Source organism: Mirounga leonina, unplaced genomic scaffold (assembly GCF_011800145.1).
Source record: "Mirounga leonina isolate KUSES-001 unplaced genomic scaffold, KU_Mleo_1.0 Mir_173, whole genome shotgun sequence".
Classification (NCBI taxonomy): Eukaryota; Metazoa; Chordata; class Mammalia; order Carnivora; family Phocidae; genus Mirounga; species Mirounga leonina.
Genome location: NW_023270447.1, coordinates 74,694,407 through 74,710,989, shown reverse-complemented (window position 1 = coordinate 74,710,989; position 16,583 = coordinate 74,694,407). Strand labels below are relative to the sequence as shown.

The 16,583-nt window shown below is 55.1% G+C and overlaps 1 protein-coding gene across 5 annotated transcripts in view; it reads right to left on the bottom strand.

Annotated features, from left to right (window-relative positions):
- The window catches only part of UBXN11 (UBX domain protein 11), a 21,741-nt gene extending 7,744 nt beyond the window's left edge, over window positions 1–13,997 (bottom strand). For 3 of the 5 annotated variants that reach the window (XR_004681759.1, XM_035019417.1, XM_035019419.1), the window contains exons 1-8: window positions 13,921–13,997; window positions 9,596–9,701; window positions 8,777–8,805; window positions 8,069–8,167; window positions 5,785–5,885; window positions 5,239–5,293; window positions 4,694–4,764; window positions 2,330–2,456 (exon numbers count right to left, since the gene is read on the bottom strand). Coding sequence is in view for 4 of the 5 variants with exons in the window: in XM_035019417.1 (XP_034875308.1) it covers window positions 2,330–2,456; window positions 4,694–4,764; window positions 5,239–5,293; window positions 5,785–5,885; window positions 8,069–8,167; window positions 8,777–8,805; window positions 9,596–9,666 (553 nt within the window). In the remaining variant the exon portion in view is untranslated. Of the gene's footprint in view, window positions 1–2,329; window positions 2,457–4,693; window positions 4,765–5,238; window positions 5,294–5,784; window positions 5,886–8,068; window positions 8,168–8,776; window positions 8,806–9,595; window positions 9,702–13,920 lie in introns of those variants that run through there. The other 2 variants (XM_035019418.1, XM_035019420.1) reach the window with 2 other exon arrangements.
- Between the last annotated feature and the right edge of the window lie 2,586 nt (window positions 13,998–16,583).

The following is a 16,583-nucleotide window of genomic DNA, read 5'->3' as shown; positions in this document are numbered from 1 at the left end:
GGAGGAGCTCAGAGGGGATGGGGAGGAGGAGGAAGAGTTCACAGGGGGCAGGGAAGGGGGAGGAGGAGCTCAGAGAGGACAGAGATGAGTGAGAGTGGGGAGCTCAGAGGGGTTAATGAAGGGGGAGCAAGGAGCTCTCAGCCTTGAGGCTCAACACCTGGCAATGGGGTGCACCAGAGCAGGACTGTCCTTTTCAAGTCTCCGCATACCCTGAAGCACCTGGCATCCTATTTCATGCTCAGTTAACTGGTGGGGAGGGTGGGGCGGGGTGAATGAACCAGCCTGAGGCCAAGTCCTTACAAGGCTTCCCCTTTGCTGGGTCCCTTCCATGGGCCAGAGAACCCTCCTCCCCAAGGCAAGAGTCCTGGCTCTAGGCCGGTGAGCCCCATGCAGGTGCCCCGCCCACCGCCCACGGCCACCTGGGGCCCCGCGGGCAGCGGTCTCCGCCGGGGCGGGGGGAGGGGGCGGGGGGGGGGGGGGGGGCCAGAGAAATGCACCAGGGGATCAGGGCCAGCAAGAGGCGGGCTGTGTGCACCGGGGGGCCCTTGGGGCAGCAGCAGCCTGGCACCTGGGGACAAAGGGCGGGGGGAGGAGGGAGAAGCCAAGAGAGGGGTGCCAGGAGGAAAAGCTGCTGGAAATGAAGAGCATGTTCTTCAGCTGGCAGAAGGGCTAAATTGGGGCCCCCCAAGGTGGAAAGCAAGAGGAGAAGGATGCACAGAGGGAGCGTGTGGCCAAGTGGTTTTCACAAGTTACTTTAGCTCTGAAGCACTTGGCTTCAGAGCCCACTTACTCTGAGCGTAAACAAACAACCCAAGCAGAACGAGGGCTGCTCTGTTTTCGGCAGGGAGAGGGTAGGAGCCACAGAGCCAGGTCCGGAAACCAGCTATCTGGGCTGATCCCCAAAGGGGCCGGGCGGCACCCACCCCTCCGGCCAGGAGCAAGGTTGCCCTCCGGCCGGCAGTGGCACCAGACCTCTGGCGCTAGACCCTGGAACATTCTTAGAGCACGTCACCTTTCAGGGCTCCACCTCCCACCCGGGACGGGGTGTCCCAGGGCCATCCCTGACTCCTCCTGTCTGCTGCCTGATGCACAGTCACCGAGACCACGGACTCCACCTCCTAAATCTGCCCTGCCCTTCCTCGCGGTGCCCGCCAGGATCACCCTTCCGCTGGACATCATCTCATCTCCTGCCTGGATGACTGGAACCACCTCCTAAAGGGGCTCTCCGCCTTAAGTCTTGCCCCCTTCACTCAACAGTCTCCAAACTTCTTAAGTGCCTCAGTTCTCCCATCTATAAAATGGAACAACCCCTGGTCTGTGTCAAGGCTGTGCATGAAAACGTTTTGAAAGCTGCAAGTGGTGTAAAGTGGGAAGTGATGTTTTTAGAGCAAAGCAGTGAGGGAGTCATGCCCTGAGATCTGGGGGGATCTGGCCAAAGGTCAGGCCTGAATGGGAGGCAGGACTCTCATGTTTTGAAACTTATGAAATCAAGACGGTATTGTCATTTTCCAAACACTCCCCTCGGGAGCCATGCTCATCCATGCTCCCGTGAGGCTGCGACAGGGGACAAGAAAAGCCCCTACTTGTGGGGCTGATGACATGCAAGGTCAGTGCCAGGTGCTCCGCGTTGACCCCGCGGACTCCTTCAACTCTGCAAGGAAGAGCACACCCCCGTTTACTGATGGGGACGAGAGGCTCAGAGAACAGAAGTCACGTGCCCAAGTCCCACCTGGAACGGGCAGTAGAATGGAGATGAGGACCCAGGTCTGACTGACTCCAGAGCCTGGTGAAGTACCTTCTGGGCAATCACCTCCATTCTTTGAAGAGAATGGACCTGGCTTTCAGAAACGGCCAGTTCTAGGGCCCCTCATCTGTGGGGTGCATTCCTCTGGATCTGAGCAGTCAAGTTCAGAATAAAGAATGGAGGAGTCCCAGAGAAAGAGGGAGAGGTCAATGGCCTGGCTACAAGCAAGGCTAAAAAAGGAACGCAAAGAGGGGATCGAGCCTGGCACTGAAGGCAGCTTCCAAAGCAGAGGACTCGTTCTTTAAAAACTTTGGGATGGACAACATTTTGTAAGCTTTAGAGCCTGAGACAAATGAGGTCTTCTTACACCTCGTATCTCTGGGTCTCTGGAGCCTTTGAAAGGTGAGCAAGCAGAGGGTCTGAGGCAAGACCAGAGGAAGAAAGCGGTGGCAGGTCAGGTGGTCAGTGATGTCCTCCCTGCTCCTGGGTCAGGGGCATGAATGACATCGCCTCTGGACAGCTGCTAGCCCAGGGTGGTGTTGGAGAATTCCTTCTGTAGGAGGGACCGAGGGACCCCGACTCTACCTGGTTTCCAGAACTTCTTGGCTGTCATCCAGTCCCTCTTGCCATCCTCTGAGTCTGACTGGTCGTCTGAGTCCTCCTGGTCCACGGGCTCGCCCACCCACTGCAGGCCATAGTCACCAAGGAACCGCTGGACGGAGAGGAGGGGCAGATGCGGGGGGCGTGGTCAGCTCAGCCCCTCAGGGAGCCGCCAGCAGCTTCCCGGTCCCCAGCCTCAGGCCTCAGCTCCCAGAGCCCACTGGGCAGAAGGGATGCACCCCCGGGGTTGTGGCTGCTTCCTGGCTGCAACCGCGGGAAGCCACTTCACCTCCTGGAGCCCATAAGTGTGTGAGGAGGACTCAGTTAAGATCATTCACATCGAGTGCTTAAAGCACAGTGTCTGGGGCCAGGAGGACTTCACTGAAGGCGGCCCTGATGGCAGTGGGTCTGGCCTGAGTGGAGGAGGGGCAGGGACACGGGCTGCGCAGGACCAAGAGGATGTGATGAGCCACACACCGCCTCTCTAGGGCTGGGCCTCCCATCCCCTCTGCCACAGGAAAACTTCTGACTTGTCTACACTTCCTGTCGCTGCTTCCTTGACTCCCTTTCCCTCCTGAACCCACTCTAACCGACCCCCATCTCACAACTGACTGGAACTACTCAGGTGCAGCCACCAACGGCCTGCCCGGTGCCAAACCCAGCGGGTTTCCGTCGTCAGCCCTTCGGACGTCTCACTTTTGCATTTCCAGCCGTCCATGTTTAGAGGTCTCACAGGCATCTCAACATGAACTCATCCCTAATGGTCATGACTCCGTGTCCCCACCTCCCAAACCTCTGCCCCTCCAGATCTCCAGTCTCAGTCAACGGCAACCCCTCCACCTGGGCCTCAGCCATGGCCCGTCAGGCCTCTGAGTGCCACCTGCAATGCAGGCTCGAATCCCTCCACTCTGCTCCAGCTCCCGGCTCAAGCCCTGGCCGTCGCCCCCGGCAACTCAAACTGCGCTTCCACCGGACTCCCCATCCACGCCTCTCAAACTTTCCCATGGTCTCCTATCCTTGAGGACAGAATACAGCCCTGCACGACGGATGGACGAGCCCTCCTGATGGTCCTTGCCGCCTCTCCTCCTTCTTGCTCTCCATCCACGTCCGCGCAAGTCTGTGTGGCAGGACGTGGAGCCTGGCATCTCTTCTGCCTTGATCCTCATTCCTGGGTCCCCTCCTCATCCTCCAGATCTGCCCGATGCCACCCCGCAGAGTGGCCCAAACTCCAGCTCGCCTCTATCCTGTCACCCATCTAAATATCTAAATATTTTGTCATATGCTCTGTCCTTGTGTATCTGTGTCCTTGTTTATGTCTCTGTCCCCCTCCAGCCTGTCAGCCCCGAGGACAGGGACCACGTCTACCTCTCAGTGCCTGGCAGGGTGCCTGGCACACAGAGATACTTTGTGTGAGTGAAATGAAGTAGTCAATGTGTGAATGCCACCAACAAGGGAGCCGCGACACCCTCTGCCCTGAAGCTGTGGGCACGCCCCCCCTCCCGTGGCAGCCGCTCAGAGAAGTCCCCCAGGCTGCCAGCACCCTCAGCAGGCTGCTCAGGCGGCCCCAGGTATAGAACAGGCCCGGGAGGCGGGCGCCCTCAGCTGCAGCTGTGGCTTGGGGGCTGCTTCTGTGGCCTAAGTCCGGATGGGGCTTTCGAAGTCAGCTCTGTGCAGAGAAGGGGAGGTTAGACCCAGGGAAGGGCTTCTGGTGGGGGGGGGGAACCGTCACCAGGGGCGGGGGGCACTGAGGAGGCCTGTGTGCCCAGGACCCTCCCTTGAGCCTACGGTCCCCACAGTTCAGGTCCTGCTGTGTGAATGGGTACGTCAGTGGGGGCAATGGGTAGCACCTGGTGAGTGAGACGCCACGTTCAGAGGCAGGGGACGGCCGTGACCATTTGGTGACCACACACGGCCAGGAGCTACGCTAGGTCCTGGCTGTGCAGCAGTGAACAGGAGGAGAGTGGTCCCTGCCTCTGTGGAGCTCACAGTCCCACGGGGGAGAGTGAGGCCCCCTGGAAAGGGCCTCCACCCCGATTTGAGACTGAGGATGAGTGAAGACTCGCCAGGGGAAGGTGGGGAAAAAATACTTCTCGGGGAGAGGGAACAGCACGGGCCAAGGTCCTGAGGTGGGAAGAGCTCGAGGTGGCCAAAGAACCAGAGGCAGGCCCGTGGCTGGAGCGGAGAGGCTCCCGGCGAGAGCCAGCAGGTTGGCAGGGGCCGGCGGGGTCAGGGCGCCAGACCCTCCCTGGCTCTTCCGACTCTGGGTCAGTCCTGAGGAGGGAAACCCGGGAGGGGGGCCGAGAGCCAGGTCCTGAGGGGCAGGCAGCCCTGCGCCACCGCCTCCCTCACCTCCATCTCGCCGACCTGCCGCTGGAGCCGCAAGCATGTGGTCTCCAGCTCCCGGGGCTCCGTCACCGGCCCTGCCGGGAAAGATCCGAGCACTGTGGGGCCAGCAGGGACGTGGCCAGACCACCTGCGGCCTTGCCCCCCGCCCTGCCCTCAGGGCCATTTGGAGAAGCTGCCCCTCGAGAACTCGAGGGGTCCCCCTGATAACTGCCTCTTGGCCTCTCCCGGGACCTTGAGAGGGGAGGCCCGGACTCTCAGGAGACCGCCACCCCCCAACCTCATGCCCCTGAGGCTCCTGAGGGGGCTGTGGTCCTCCACACTTTTGATGGCGTGCCCGGCGCTCAGGGCTGGGCTGTGTCCGCACTCCGGGGACTCAGTCCCCCAGAGGACGGCACTGTCCTGGTGTGTCGTGGCCGCACTCTGGGCTCGGCTGTCCCAGGCCCCACAACAGGGCTCGGCTTAATGCTCTCGGAGCCCTGATGCCCAGGGGCCCCCGGCCCAGGGGAGGTGCCCCAGGAGGGCTGACCAGCCCACCGAGGGCCTCTTACCCTGGTGCTCCTGGAGCGTCTGCACCATTTCCTCCAGGGCCCGTATCTTCCGATCCTGCAGCAGCAAGAGAGGGAGGGGCAGGCAGACCCGGGGGTTGTCAGAGCATAAGGGAGCCCCTTCCAGATGGGAAGACCCAAACTCCTTGCCTCTGTGGGGCACTGGGGAGTTTAAAGACCCTGCCCCTCGCCCCCCTTTGGCGCAGCCACTGCTCCTATCCCTCAGATGCCCTTGTGGTGCCACTGTGGCGAGGAGAGGCGGGGAGCACCCCCACGTACCCCAGCGCCAGCAGCCACTGCTGCCACCTCGTCTAGGACCACTGGCCTTACTCAGCTCTAGAGAAGACCCTTAGCCTCTCTGCTCAGGGCACAGGGACCCAGAGCAGCCCCAGGCCATACCTGGCCCTTGGGCTGGGAGGTTCCGTGGGAGAGATGGTTCTAGAACCCACCCGCTCTGGCCTATTGCGGTAGTAAACTCACTGGCCTCCCCAGCCTGGGCCCTTCCACCCCTCAGACCAGACCCTGGCCCTGGCCCCGCCGGGGTCCCACCTTGGACAGCAGCTCATCAGCCTGAGACCTCACTTGCTGCTCCAGATCCCGCATCTTCCTGGTCAAGGTGGCCACCAGCTCCGAGTCATGGAACACGGGGTCTGCCAAACAGACAAAGTCCTGGAGCCCAGGCCTAGAGCAGAGGCTGAAGTGTGGGGGTCCAGTGGAGGGGGACAGGGATCCCCAGAAGCAGAAAGAAGAATAGTAATAGTAGCTGCCACCTAGGTAATAGAGACTGTCCAAAATACTTTGCCTATATCAGCTCATGCTGTCCCCACAGTGTGCCTCAGTTTTCGGGAACACTGCGGATAGACGAGCGAGTCAGCACGGAAGACAAGCAAGCACCCAGATCTGCATGTGGGCTCTCTGAGGGACACGTGGCTCGGACTCCTCGAAGAGTAGTGTCACTTTTTAAGAAGGCAAGAACACTGTTCTAGAGTTGTAACAATCAAATGCAGTGCATGACCCAGATTAGAACCTAGATCAGGAAAAACAATAGCTAGGAGCTAATTCTGGAACATAGGAAATCTGAGCGCAGAAGAGGGGCTCGAGAGCATCACCGAGTCATCCACATTCTTGGGTGCCGTCCCTGTACTATGGGCATGTGCTTCCTTATTCGGAGGAGACGCTCAATGAAGCATTCAGAGGTGAAATGTCATGATATCTGAAATTGACTTCTAAATGGTTCATCAAAATATATATATAGTTACATTCATACACAGGTGTATATGGACAGAGAGAAAGCAAATTAGTGGTAAAATGTCACTCACTGTTGCATCTAGATGGCAGACATATGGGTATTCACTGTATGATTATTTTAATTTCTTTATAGGCTAGAAATTCTTCAAAATAAAAAGTTGGGGAAAAGAAACCAAGAGAGACACAGAGGGAGGAATGGGCCCTCTCCTCCCCCTGCAGGCTGCCCTGTGTGTGAAGCAGGATCTACACGGGTCGCCACACAGCCATGTGGGCCGACATGCAAAGGAGGGCTCAGTGGAAAGATGGAGAAACCTGAACTTTCTTTTTTTTTAAGATTTTATTTATTTATTTGAGAGAGTGAGAGAGAGAGTGAGCACGAGTTGGGGGAAGGGGCAGTGGGAGAGGGACAAGGAGACTCCCTGCTGAGCCCGACTCAGGGCTCATCCCAGGACTCCAAGATCATGACCTGAACCAAAGGCACACGCTTAACTGACCGAGCCCCGAAACCTGGACTTTCGATGACGTCTTTGAGTGGATGGATGAACAACCCTAGAGCTGCCTCCTGGACTTCGTGCTATGCGGGACAGCAAGTCCTCCTCAACGTTCATGCTAGCTGAGTGAGGGTTTTCTCTGCCTTGTAGTCAAAGCTTTGTAATGGCTATACAGACATCTGGACCCGGTCTGTGCATAGAGCGTGGATGAGCTCACGGAGGCAGCAGGGGCACAGGGAGGGGAGAACCCAGGGGAGGAGCACCACACTGAAAAGCTGGGAGGAAAAGAAGGAGCGAGCAAAGAGAGGCAAGAGCCTGGGAGGCAGGAAGAAATCCGAGAGCAGTGTCATGGTGGCCAAGAGCCCAGGGCGCTCTGAGAAGGAGGGAACGGTGACCCGTGTGGAATGCTGCTGTGTAGCGAAGGGAGACAGGACAGGCAAGTCCTTGTTTGTGACCTCGGTGGGGACAGACAATGAGAGTGGGGTGAGGAGCAGACGCCAGGGGAGAGGCAGAGAGCGCATGGGACGGCTCCTTAAGGGGAGGAGCTAGTTACTGGGGTTGCTAACAACAGTGTCCCCAGCTGCACTGCAGGACAGCCTGACTGTGGGCTGCAGAGGCTGTGGGGCCAGGCTCTTCTGGTCTCCTTTTCCCACCTCAATTCCCTGTCCTGTCGCGTGGAGTGGTGTTTGGTGGAGGAATGCCTCCCACCTCACAGACGAGGAAATGGGATGCAGAGAGACAGACTGTTGCTTACCCAAGGTATCACAGCTAGGGGAACCTTCTAGCCTCATGCCCAGCTCCTCCGGGCTTGCAGCGGACTCTGACCCTACCTGCCCATGTCTCCCCAGTGCCCAGGCCCGTTCCACCCTCCCTCCTCTGGGAAGCTGCCGGGTGAGCCCCATCTGGGCACCTCTGAGATCGGGGTCACCACAGCCCTTTGGGGACAGCACAGACCAGGCAAGGAGGGCTGTCTGGGGACCGGGGGCTCACCCACAGCAGGCAAGAGTCGGTCCATGCCTCTCTGGGCCTCGCCCCCTCTCTGAGACCCTCTCCTGCTGCTGGGGACCCAGACCCCTTTAGGCCTCTGTTCTCACCTTGTCTCCTCACAGGGGCACCTACAGCGCCATAGCAGGAAGGGACAGAGAGCCTCTCTTCTGAGCCAAGTCCATTATTCAGCACATCTGCCTCGTCTTCTGCAGACAGGGATGCCCAGGTCACTGCTCTGGGGCTGAGGCCCAGAGGAAACTGGGACCCTGGGCTCTGGCCCGGGTGAAGCAGCCTATACTCTGTACCCCCAAGTGTATGCGGATAGAACAAGTGGGATGTCAGGGAGCAACGATCCAACCAGAGCAGGCTTTCTTGCAATTCTCCCAGCCTGGCTCCCGGGAGGACCCGAGTAGCCGATGCCGGCCACATGGTGGCAGCGAGAATGGAGTTGGGATGCCAAGGTCTGAGGCTGCGGGAGGCAGGGCCACCAAGCGAGGATGGGGCTTCTGGGGGGAAAGGCAGTAATGGGCTGGGGGAGGCTGTCAGGGGAAGGAGAGCTGGGGTCTGACCCCCATGGCTTCTTGGCACCCACCAGCCAACCCCACAGTGAGTGGAGGGCTTCCCACGTTAGCAGTGACATCTCTGCTAAGGGCGCGGGGCCTCTGAATCAGGGAGCTGCCACAAGTCCTGTCCTCAGGGAGGCATGGGGATTCTGACAGAGGGCACCATCCTGCTCCTTCTCTCCATCGGCACGACCCCAGGGACACACCGCAGGTACAAGGTGGGGGGGACACGAGGCCAGAACCTGCACTTACCATCTCCGTAAATTTTTATCCCTCGCCTGCTGGGAACCCGGGCAGGAAGGAAAAGGAAGACAGACAAGTTAGGACCCTCTGGAATGTCATCAGGGGAGCGGCTCTGCACTAGGTGCCCAGCCAAGCCTAAACAAGATGGAGGCCGGGCCTCTGCCTCCCGAGGCTATCTCCTCCCCGAAACCCATCCTCGGCACTGGGGCAAGCCAAGGGACAGGCTTCAAGGTGTCCCCTCATCCCAGCGGAGAAGGGCGGGGAAGGGCTGAAGGGCAGAGGTTTGGGTGGAAGACACAAGAGCTCCCGGGCCCAGGAGCCCAGCCCCAGCTCTGCTTTGAAATGGCTGTGGGACCCCAGCTGCCCTAGATCTCCCTGGCCTTCAAATGACTCAAAGCGGTGTTCAGAAGAGCAAGGAGAGAGGTAAAAAAAAAGCTTCAAAAGGATGAAAGCGCAAAACAGATGTAAAGGATTCCCTTTACTGAGGGCCCAGCACGTGGCGCCGGCCCATCGGTGTTGGCAAATGGACACCCAAACCGTGCGTACCCAGGGGCTGCGCCACTCCCACCCAGCCCACCCCCTGGCACAGGGCACAAGCCCGCATTCGCTCGGACATGCTGTGGAGCCTCTCTGTCTGAAGAATTTATACAGAGAAAGATACAGTGGTCAGGAAGTCTATGTGACTCCTCATTTTTTCCCTGAGACACTAGGAGCCATTCTCCTAGTCCACAGGGGCCAAGAGGAGGCAGGGGCGTGAACACAAAGACCCCCCCCCCCCCCCCCCCCCCCCCCCCCCCCCCGCCGCCCCAGCAGAGGCGGGTTCCTTACCCTGGATTCACAGGCTCTGACTGCAGGGGGACTCTTCGGGTCTTGCCAAGGGAGGCCAAAGGGGAGCTCATAGTTCTACTTCTAGACTCTAGCTGTCAGGGACTCCCTGAGAAGAAAGAAGGAAGTCAGTCCTTGCGGGCTGAGAGGGGGCCCAGGGCCTCAGGACCAGAAAAACATCCTCTTCCCTGGTTTCTTTTCCTAGGAAGGAGCACTGTCCAGGGAGCAGCAGCCCTCAATTCTTCCCACCGCCCCTGTAGAGGTTTCTGGAGGCAGCTTGGCCTCAGGATCCCTGTGCCTGATGTCGGCCTGATCCTCTGGATATCCTACTCTCTGCTCTGATCCTGGAGGCCCCTGGCCTGGCTGGGCAAGGGCGATGGGTGTGTGTGGGGGGGGAACAGAGGTGGGCCAGGAGCCCAGGACTTTCCCAACTTAGAGCCAGGACACAAGACTACCTAGAAGGTCTGGGGCTTTTATCCATCCTTCACGGAGCTGGTTGACACAAAGCTCAAGTGTCCCGTCCCCTCCTACAAGAACCCAGCTGTCACTCGGACTCTCAGAGCCACAGAGGGGCAACCAAGGGAAGGATGCGACCAAGGCACAGTCCGTGTGGAAGGGAGGTCAAGAGCCCAGGCTCTGCATAGGTTCTGCTGTCCACCAGGCTAACCCGTGCCTGGGTTTTCTTTGATATAAAGTAGGGCTGGTGATAGTACCAGACAGGTAGGGTTATCAAGGGGATTCAGAGATAACATTCATAAAGCACGTAGCCCAGTGCCACGCTAAAAGGAAGCACTTAAAAATGCGAACTGTGTGGTTAAGCGACTGCCTTCGGCTCAGGTCATGATCCTGGAGTCCCGGGATCGAGTCCCGCATGGGGCTCCCTGCTCGGCAGGGAGTCTGCTTCTCCCTCTGACCCTCCCCCGTCTTGTGCTCTCTCTCTCTCTCTCTCAAATAAATAAATAAAATCTTAAAAAAATAAAAATAAATAAAAAATAAAAATGTGAACTGTGTGGGACATGTGGGTGGCTCCGTCAGTTGGGCATCTGCCTTCAGCTCGGGTCATGATCCCAGGGTCCTGGGATCAAGTCCCGCATCGGGCTCCCTGCTCAGTGGGGAGTCTGCTTCTCCCCCTGCCTGCCACTCCCCATGCTTGTGCTCTCTCTCTCTGACAAATAAATAAATAAATAAAATCTTTAAAAAAAAAAAAAAGTGAATTGTGGGGGCACCTGGCTGGCTCAATCCGGTGGAGCCTGCAACTCTTGATCTCAGGGTTGTGAGTGTGAGCCCCATGTTGGGTGTAGAGATTACTTAAAAATAAAAAATATATATATTAAATAAAATCTTAAAAAAAATTTTTTTTAATGTGGCTGTTATGGCTTTTGTTACTATACACCAAGGACACTCATACATGTTCGTTCCCTTCCTTCTCTCTTCCTTCTGGAAAGATGAATGTACATCAGGGATGGAATGAAAGGCCACTACTCTATTCAGTGAATTAAGTATATTATGTGGCTAATATCTAGAAACCCTAGAACCAAAAGATCGCCATCAGGGCCTGAATCAAGTCTTTTGAGGACAAATCCAAGGCAGCTGCCCTTTGAAAATGTACGGCATGGCCTCCCCCTGCCGCTGAAGCTTCCCAGCAAGGGGAGCCATGCCACCTGGAGGCAGCTTCTCTGTTTTCATTCAGATTTTGGGACTCATGCCCCAGGCCTTGCGTTTCCTCACCCCCACCACGAGCCTTCCCGATCTGCCCCTAGTCTGTCCCCGTCCCTGCTGTCTTGTCCAGGCATCCTCATGGTTTGTGTGGCCAAGTGTGACAGCCCCTCCTGGTTCTCTGAGCCAGTCTCCAGCCAGAGGGATCTTCGGAAACCTAAAGCTAACATGTCACTTCCTAGCTAAAAGCTCCCAATGGCTCCTTCTCGCCCAGAGAAAAGAAATTCCCAAATTTCTGTAACAGAGATGATCAGGTCCCTGCCTGTGTCTCCTGACCTCACTCTCCCATCTCCCCCAACCCCACCTTGAGCCAGATCGGCCTCAAATGCACAGGCCTTGGCACACGCAGCTCCCCTGGCCTGGAACCCCCTCCTGGAATGGCGTCCCCACTCCAACCTGCACCCTTCCTTTGGTTGGGCTAACTCCTCTTTTTTTTGTTTGTTTTTGTCTGTTCTTTAGTTATATTTTAAGTTTTTATTTTTAAATTATTATAGATTCGCAGGAAATTAGGAAAATAGTACAGAGAGGATTTGTGTGCCCTTCACCCAGTTGCTCCCAACAGTGACACTACATGTGTGTATCCTTTTATGCTTTGTCACCCACATGGACATTCCAGGTAACCGTAGTCAAGGTAAAGAACTACTCCATCACCACAGAGATTCCCTCACCCTGAGGATCGCCCTCATGCCAACCCTTTCTGGTCACACCCGTACCATCCCCCACCCCTGGCAACCACTCCTGTTTTCTTACTTCAAGAATGTTACATAAATGGACACATACAGTATTGACCTTTAAAAAAAAAACAGCTTTATTGAGATCTAATTCACATACTTAACCCTTTTAAAGAGTACAATTCAGTGGTTTTGAGTATATTCAGAGTTGTGAAACCATCACCACAATCAATCTCCAAATTCTTATCACCATAACGACCCCTCAGAAGAAACTAGTTTAAAAAAGACAGACATTAACAGGTATTGGTGAGGAGGTGGGGAAATTGGAACCTTAGCTGGAATGGAAAATGGCACGGGAGCTGTGGAAAACCATCTGGCAGTTCCTCAAAAGGTTACCTTATGGCTCAGCGATTCTGTTCCTGGGTATCTACCCAGGAGAAATGAAAACTTATGTCCACACAAAAACTCGTCTACATGTTCACGGCAGCATTATTCACAAGATGAAATAACCCAAATGTCCATCAGCTAACGGACAGATAAAGAAGTCTGGTATATCCTTACCGTGGAGTATTATATGGCAATAAAAAGAAATGGAAGTCAGGTCACCACATGAATGGACCTCGAAAATATTATGCTAAGGGAAAGTCACAAAACACCACATATTGTTATGACCCCATTGATATAAAATGTCAGAATCATGATCCTGGTCATGATCTACAGACAGAAAATCTAGAGACAGAAAATAGATTAGTGGTTGCCTAGGGCTGGAGGCTGTTGGGGGGTAAATGGGGGTAGTTGCTAAAGGGTACAGTTTCTTTTTAGACAGATGAAAATGTCTAAATTGATTGTGGTGATGGTTGCACAACTTTCATGAATATCCTAAAAACTGTTGAAATTTATATTTCAAAGGGGTGAAGTGAATAGTATGGGAATTCTATCTCAACAAAGCTATCACAGAAAAAAAAGGGACCTGGTCCCCAAACCAAACCCAACATCTTCCCTCAGATTAAGTTCCTCCCACTTCCCCCTTCTTTAGGGGACCCCATCATCCAACCACAAAATTTTCCTCTCCTTCCTCCTCTTAACCCCATCCATCGCCAGACTTTGCCGATTAAACTCCGCAGTGTCTCCCATACAGTTCCTCCCTTCCATACCCACTTTGGTCATCCTCGTGGGGCTCTCCCTGCCCTTCCTTGGGGCTGTCACGACGGCCGCCAAGTGACCTCCCGGTTTCCTGTCTCACTTCAGGCCAATCCAACACACTGTCTCCAGGTTAACTTTCCCATGGATGATAAGAGACCGCTGGGGGTGATGACTGCATCTCCCTATCAGTCTGGGACTCCTGAGCGCGGGACTGTGTCTCCTCCCTCAGACCCGGGGAGACGGGGAAGGGGGGCGCTGAGGATAGAGCCACGTCAACTCCCCTCACATGGGGGCTTCCAGGGGCCAACTGTTGACTTCCCCCTCAGGCTGGAGACTCATAAAGGTTAGACTGTCTTCCCTTCAGGCCGGGGCTTTGAGAGGAAAGCTGAGTCCCATTCCCCTACATCTTTAGGACCCAAGTCAGGGCTGTGCTTGACTGATTCATCCCCCGGCACGCCTACTTGGTCTATTCGCACAACCCACGCCAGGCCCCAGTGCTCTCCAGCGCCGACAGGGCCCGGCCGGCTGCACGCCTTCAAGCCCTCACTCTCCAGCTGGAAGCGCTCACGACGCGACTTCAGTCACGACCTAACCCCTCCCTGGGAGCCGCGTCGCCTCCTCCGGCCTCCTCGCGTAGCCACGGTAGGCGGGGGCCCGAAGCCGCTCCCAGGACGCGGAAGCCTGCTGGGCCACCCGGCCGCGGGGCTCGCGGGTCCCCCGGGTCCTCCGGCTCTCGGGGCGAGGGCCCCAGCCTGCGTGCGGGACTCCGGGGCCGCAAAGGTTTGAGCCGGGACTCACCACGCACGCCACGGAGCCGTCCCGCGGCGCCGCCATCTTGTTGTCACGCGGTTTCCCAGGCGACCAGGACCCGTGCGCTTCTCATTGGCTAATTCAAGGGGGTCCCAGCAGGAAACCACCGCCTGTGCTCGAATTCTATTGGCCCACGAATCTAAACTCTTCGCGGGACTGCAAATCCCAGAATCCACCGCCGTGAACGCCTTCGGAATCTAGAGAAATGGAGGGTTCGTTTTTACCCCCCCAGCCTCCACCCCGAGAAAGGAAAGAACCTGGAGTTAGATTCATGAAGCCTCTGAAATCTTAATGTGTAATCCGACAGTGCAACCGTTTTTGCTAAATTGATTTGGGGGGAGATTATACCTCTGAGTCTCTTGTTTCCCCATCTGATCAGTCCAGTACATCTCGGGGGCTTTTTTTGAATATGAATTGAAATGATGCAAGCACTTAATAAGTGTTTCCTAAATCCGAATTTCTCTGCTCACTTCTTGACCAGATGGCGCCCTACAGGGATGCTCAAATCCTAATTCCTTTGTGTAAAAGTTCAGGTGAGACTCCTTCTGCCTTTTTTTTTAAAGATTTTATTTGACAGAGAGACACAGCGAGAGAGGAAACACAAGCAGAGGGAGTGGGAGATGGAGAAGCAGGCTTCCCGCTGAGCAGGGACCCCCCCCCCCCATGTGGCGCTCGATCCCAGGACTCTGGGATCATAACCTGAGCCCAAGGCAAAGGCTTAACGACTGAGCCACCCAGGTGCCCCTCACTTTGCCTTTTGATAAGACATTGTCTTTGAGTGAGATATTTCCCCTCCCCAGCCTCATCTAAAAAAGTAAGATGTTAGGTTAGATCAACCAGAGGCAGTTTAATTAAGAGTATGGACTTTGGCCTCAGGAGTCCTGGTGCCTGACTTGTGTGTCCTTGAGCAAGGAAACCTTAGTTTCTTCATCCATACAATGGGGTAATACTCACCCTGCAGGGTTGCCCTGAGGATTAAATGAAATAATTATTCACAGTACCTAGCAAACACCCAGACAGAGTAAGTTTTCAAAAACATTTCCTGCTTTTAACTGTCTTTATCATTATCTCTCAACCTTTCAGCAGTGATGATCTAAAAATAGATGACCAACTTCCTTACACCTGGGCTCAACCACCAAAACTCTTGCATATCTCAGACTGCACTTTGTAATATTTTCCATTTGACTTTCTAATCTACTGCCGTCAGGGGAGGGCCAGCTCCTTGAGGCATTCCTTACACACCAGTTGGAAGCTGAAGGGAGCTACGAATTAATGAGTGCCTTCCAAGTGCCAGATGCCAGCATTATGAGGTTTACAGATGAGAAAACAAGCTCAGAGAGGTGAAGAGATTGGCTAAGGACTATGCAGGTAATCAGTAAAAGTGGATTCAACCCCAGAACTCTGCCTCCAGAATCTGTGCTCTTTCTAGAAGTTCCCACTTTGGTGAAACAGGCAAGCAAAGATAGGCCAAGGGAGGGGTTCAGGTGGAAAGTGTGACTGGAAGTGAGAGGTGGGAGAGCCCTCTTGCCACTGAGCTTCTCCCAGAAATTTCTCTGAGGCTTGAGATATATGAGTTGAGAAAGCTTTAGGTTATGCGGGGCCAAGTGTTTCGGGGGGGGTTGAAGCCATGGTCAGCAACTTTATATTGTCACCTTGTTTATATTCATTCTGCTCTTTTTTTTTTTTTTTAATTTTTTTATTCTTATGTTAATCCCCTTACATTACAACATTAGTTTTAGATGAAGTGTTCCATGATTCATTGTTTGTGCACAACACCCAGTGCTCCATGCAGAATGTGCCCTCCTCAATACCCACCACCAGGCTAACCCATCCCTCCACCCCCCTCCCCTCTAGAACCCTGTTTGTTTTTCAGAGTCCATCGTCTCTCATGGTTCGTCTACCCCTCCGATTTCCCCCACTTCATTCTTCCCCTCCCGCTACCTTCTTCTTCTTCTTCTTCTTCTTCTTTTTTTTTTTCTTAACATATATTGCATTATTTGTTTCAGAGGTACAGATCTGAGATTCAACAGTCTTGCACAATTCACAGCGCTTACCAGAGCACATACACTCCCCAGTGTCTATCACCCAGTCCCCCCATCCCTCCCACCCCCCCCCCCACTCCAACAACACTCAGTTTGTTTCCTGCGATTAAGAATTCCTCATATCAGTGAGATCATATGATACATGTCTTTCTCTGTTTGACTTATTTCACTCAACATAATACCCTCCAGTTCCATCCACGTCGTTGCAAATGGCAAGATCTCATTCCTTTTGATGGCTGCATAATATTCCATTGTATATATATACCACATCTTCTTTATCCATTCATCTGTCGATGGACATCTTGGCTCTTTGCACAGTTTGGCTATTGTGGACATTGCTGCTATAAACATCGGGGTGCACGTACCCCTTCGGATACCTACTTTTGTATCTTTGGGGTAAATACCCAGTAGTGCAATTGCTGGATCATATGGTAGCTCATTCTGCTCTTGAAGGTAAGCAAGGATCAACAGCGTGGGAGGCGGGGGCAGGGGGTGGTCTGGCCTCACGAGCCCTGCTGTGGTCTGCCTACTGCCTCCCTTCTCAGCGAGACTGGGGAGCATGGATTGGCATTTACCCAGGCATCAGGGTTTCCCACATACCTCCCTCCT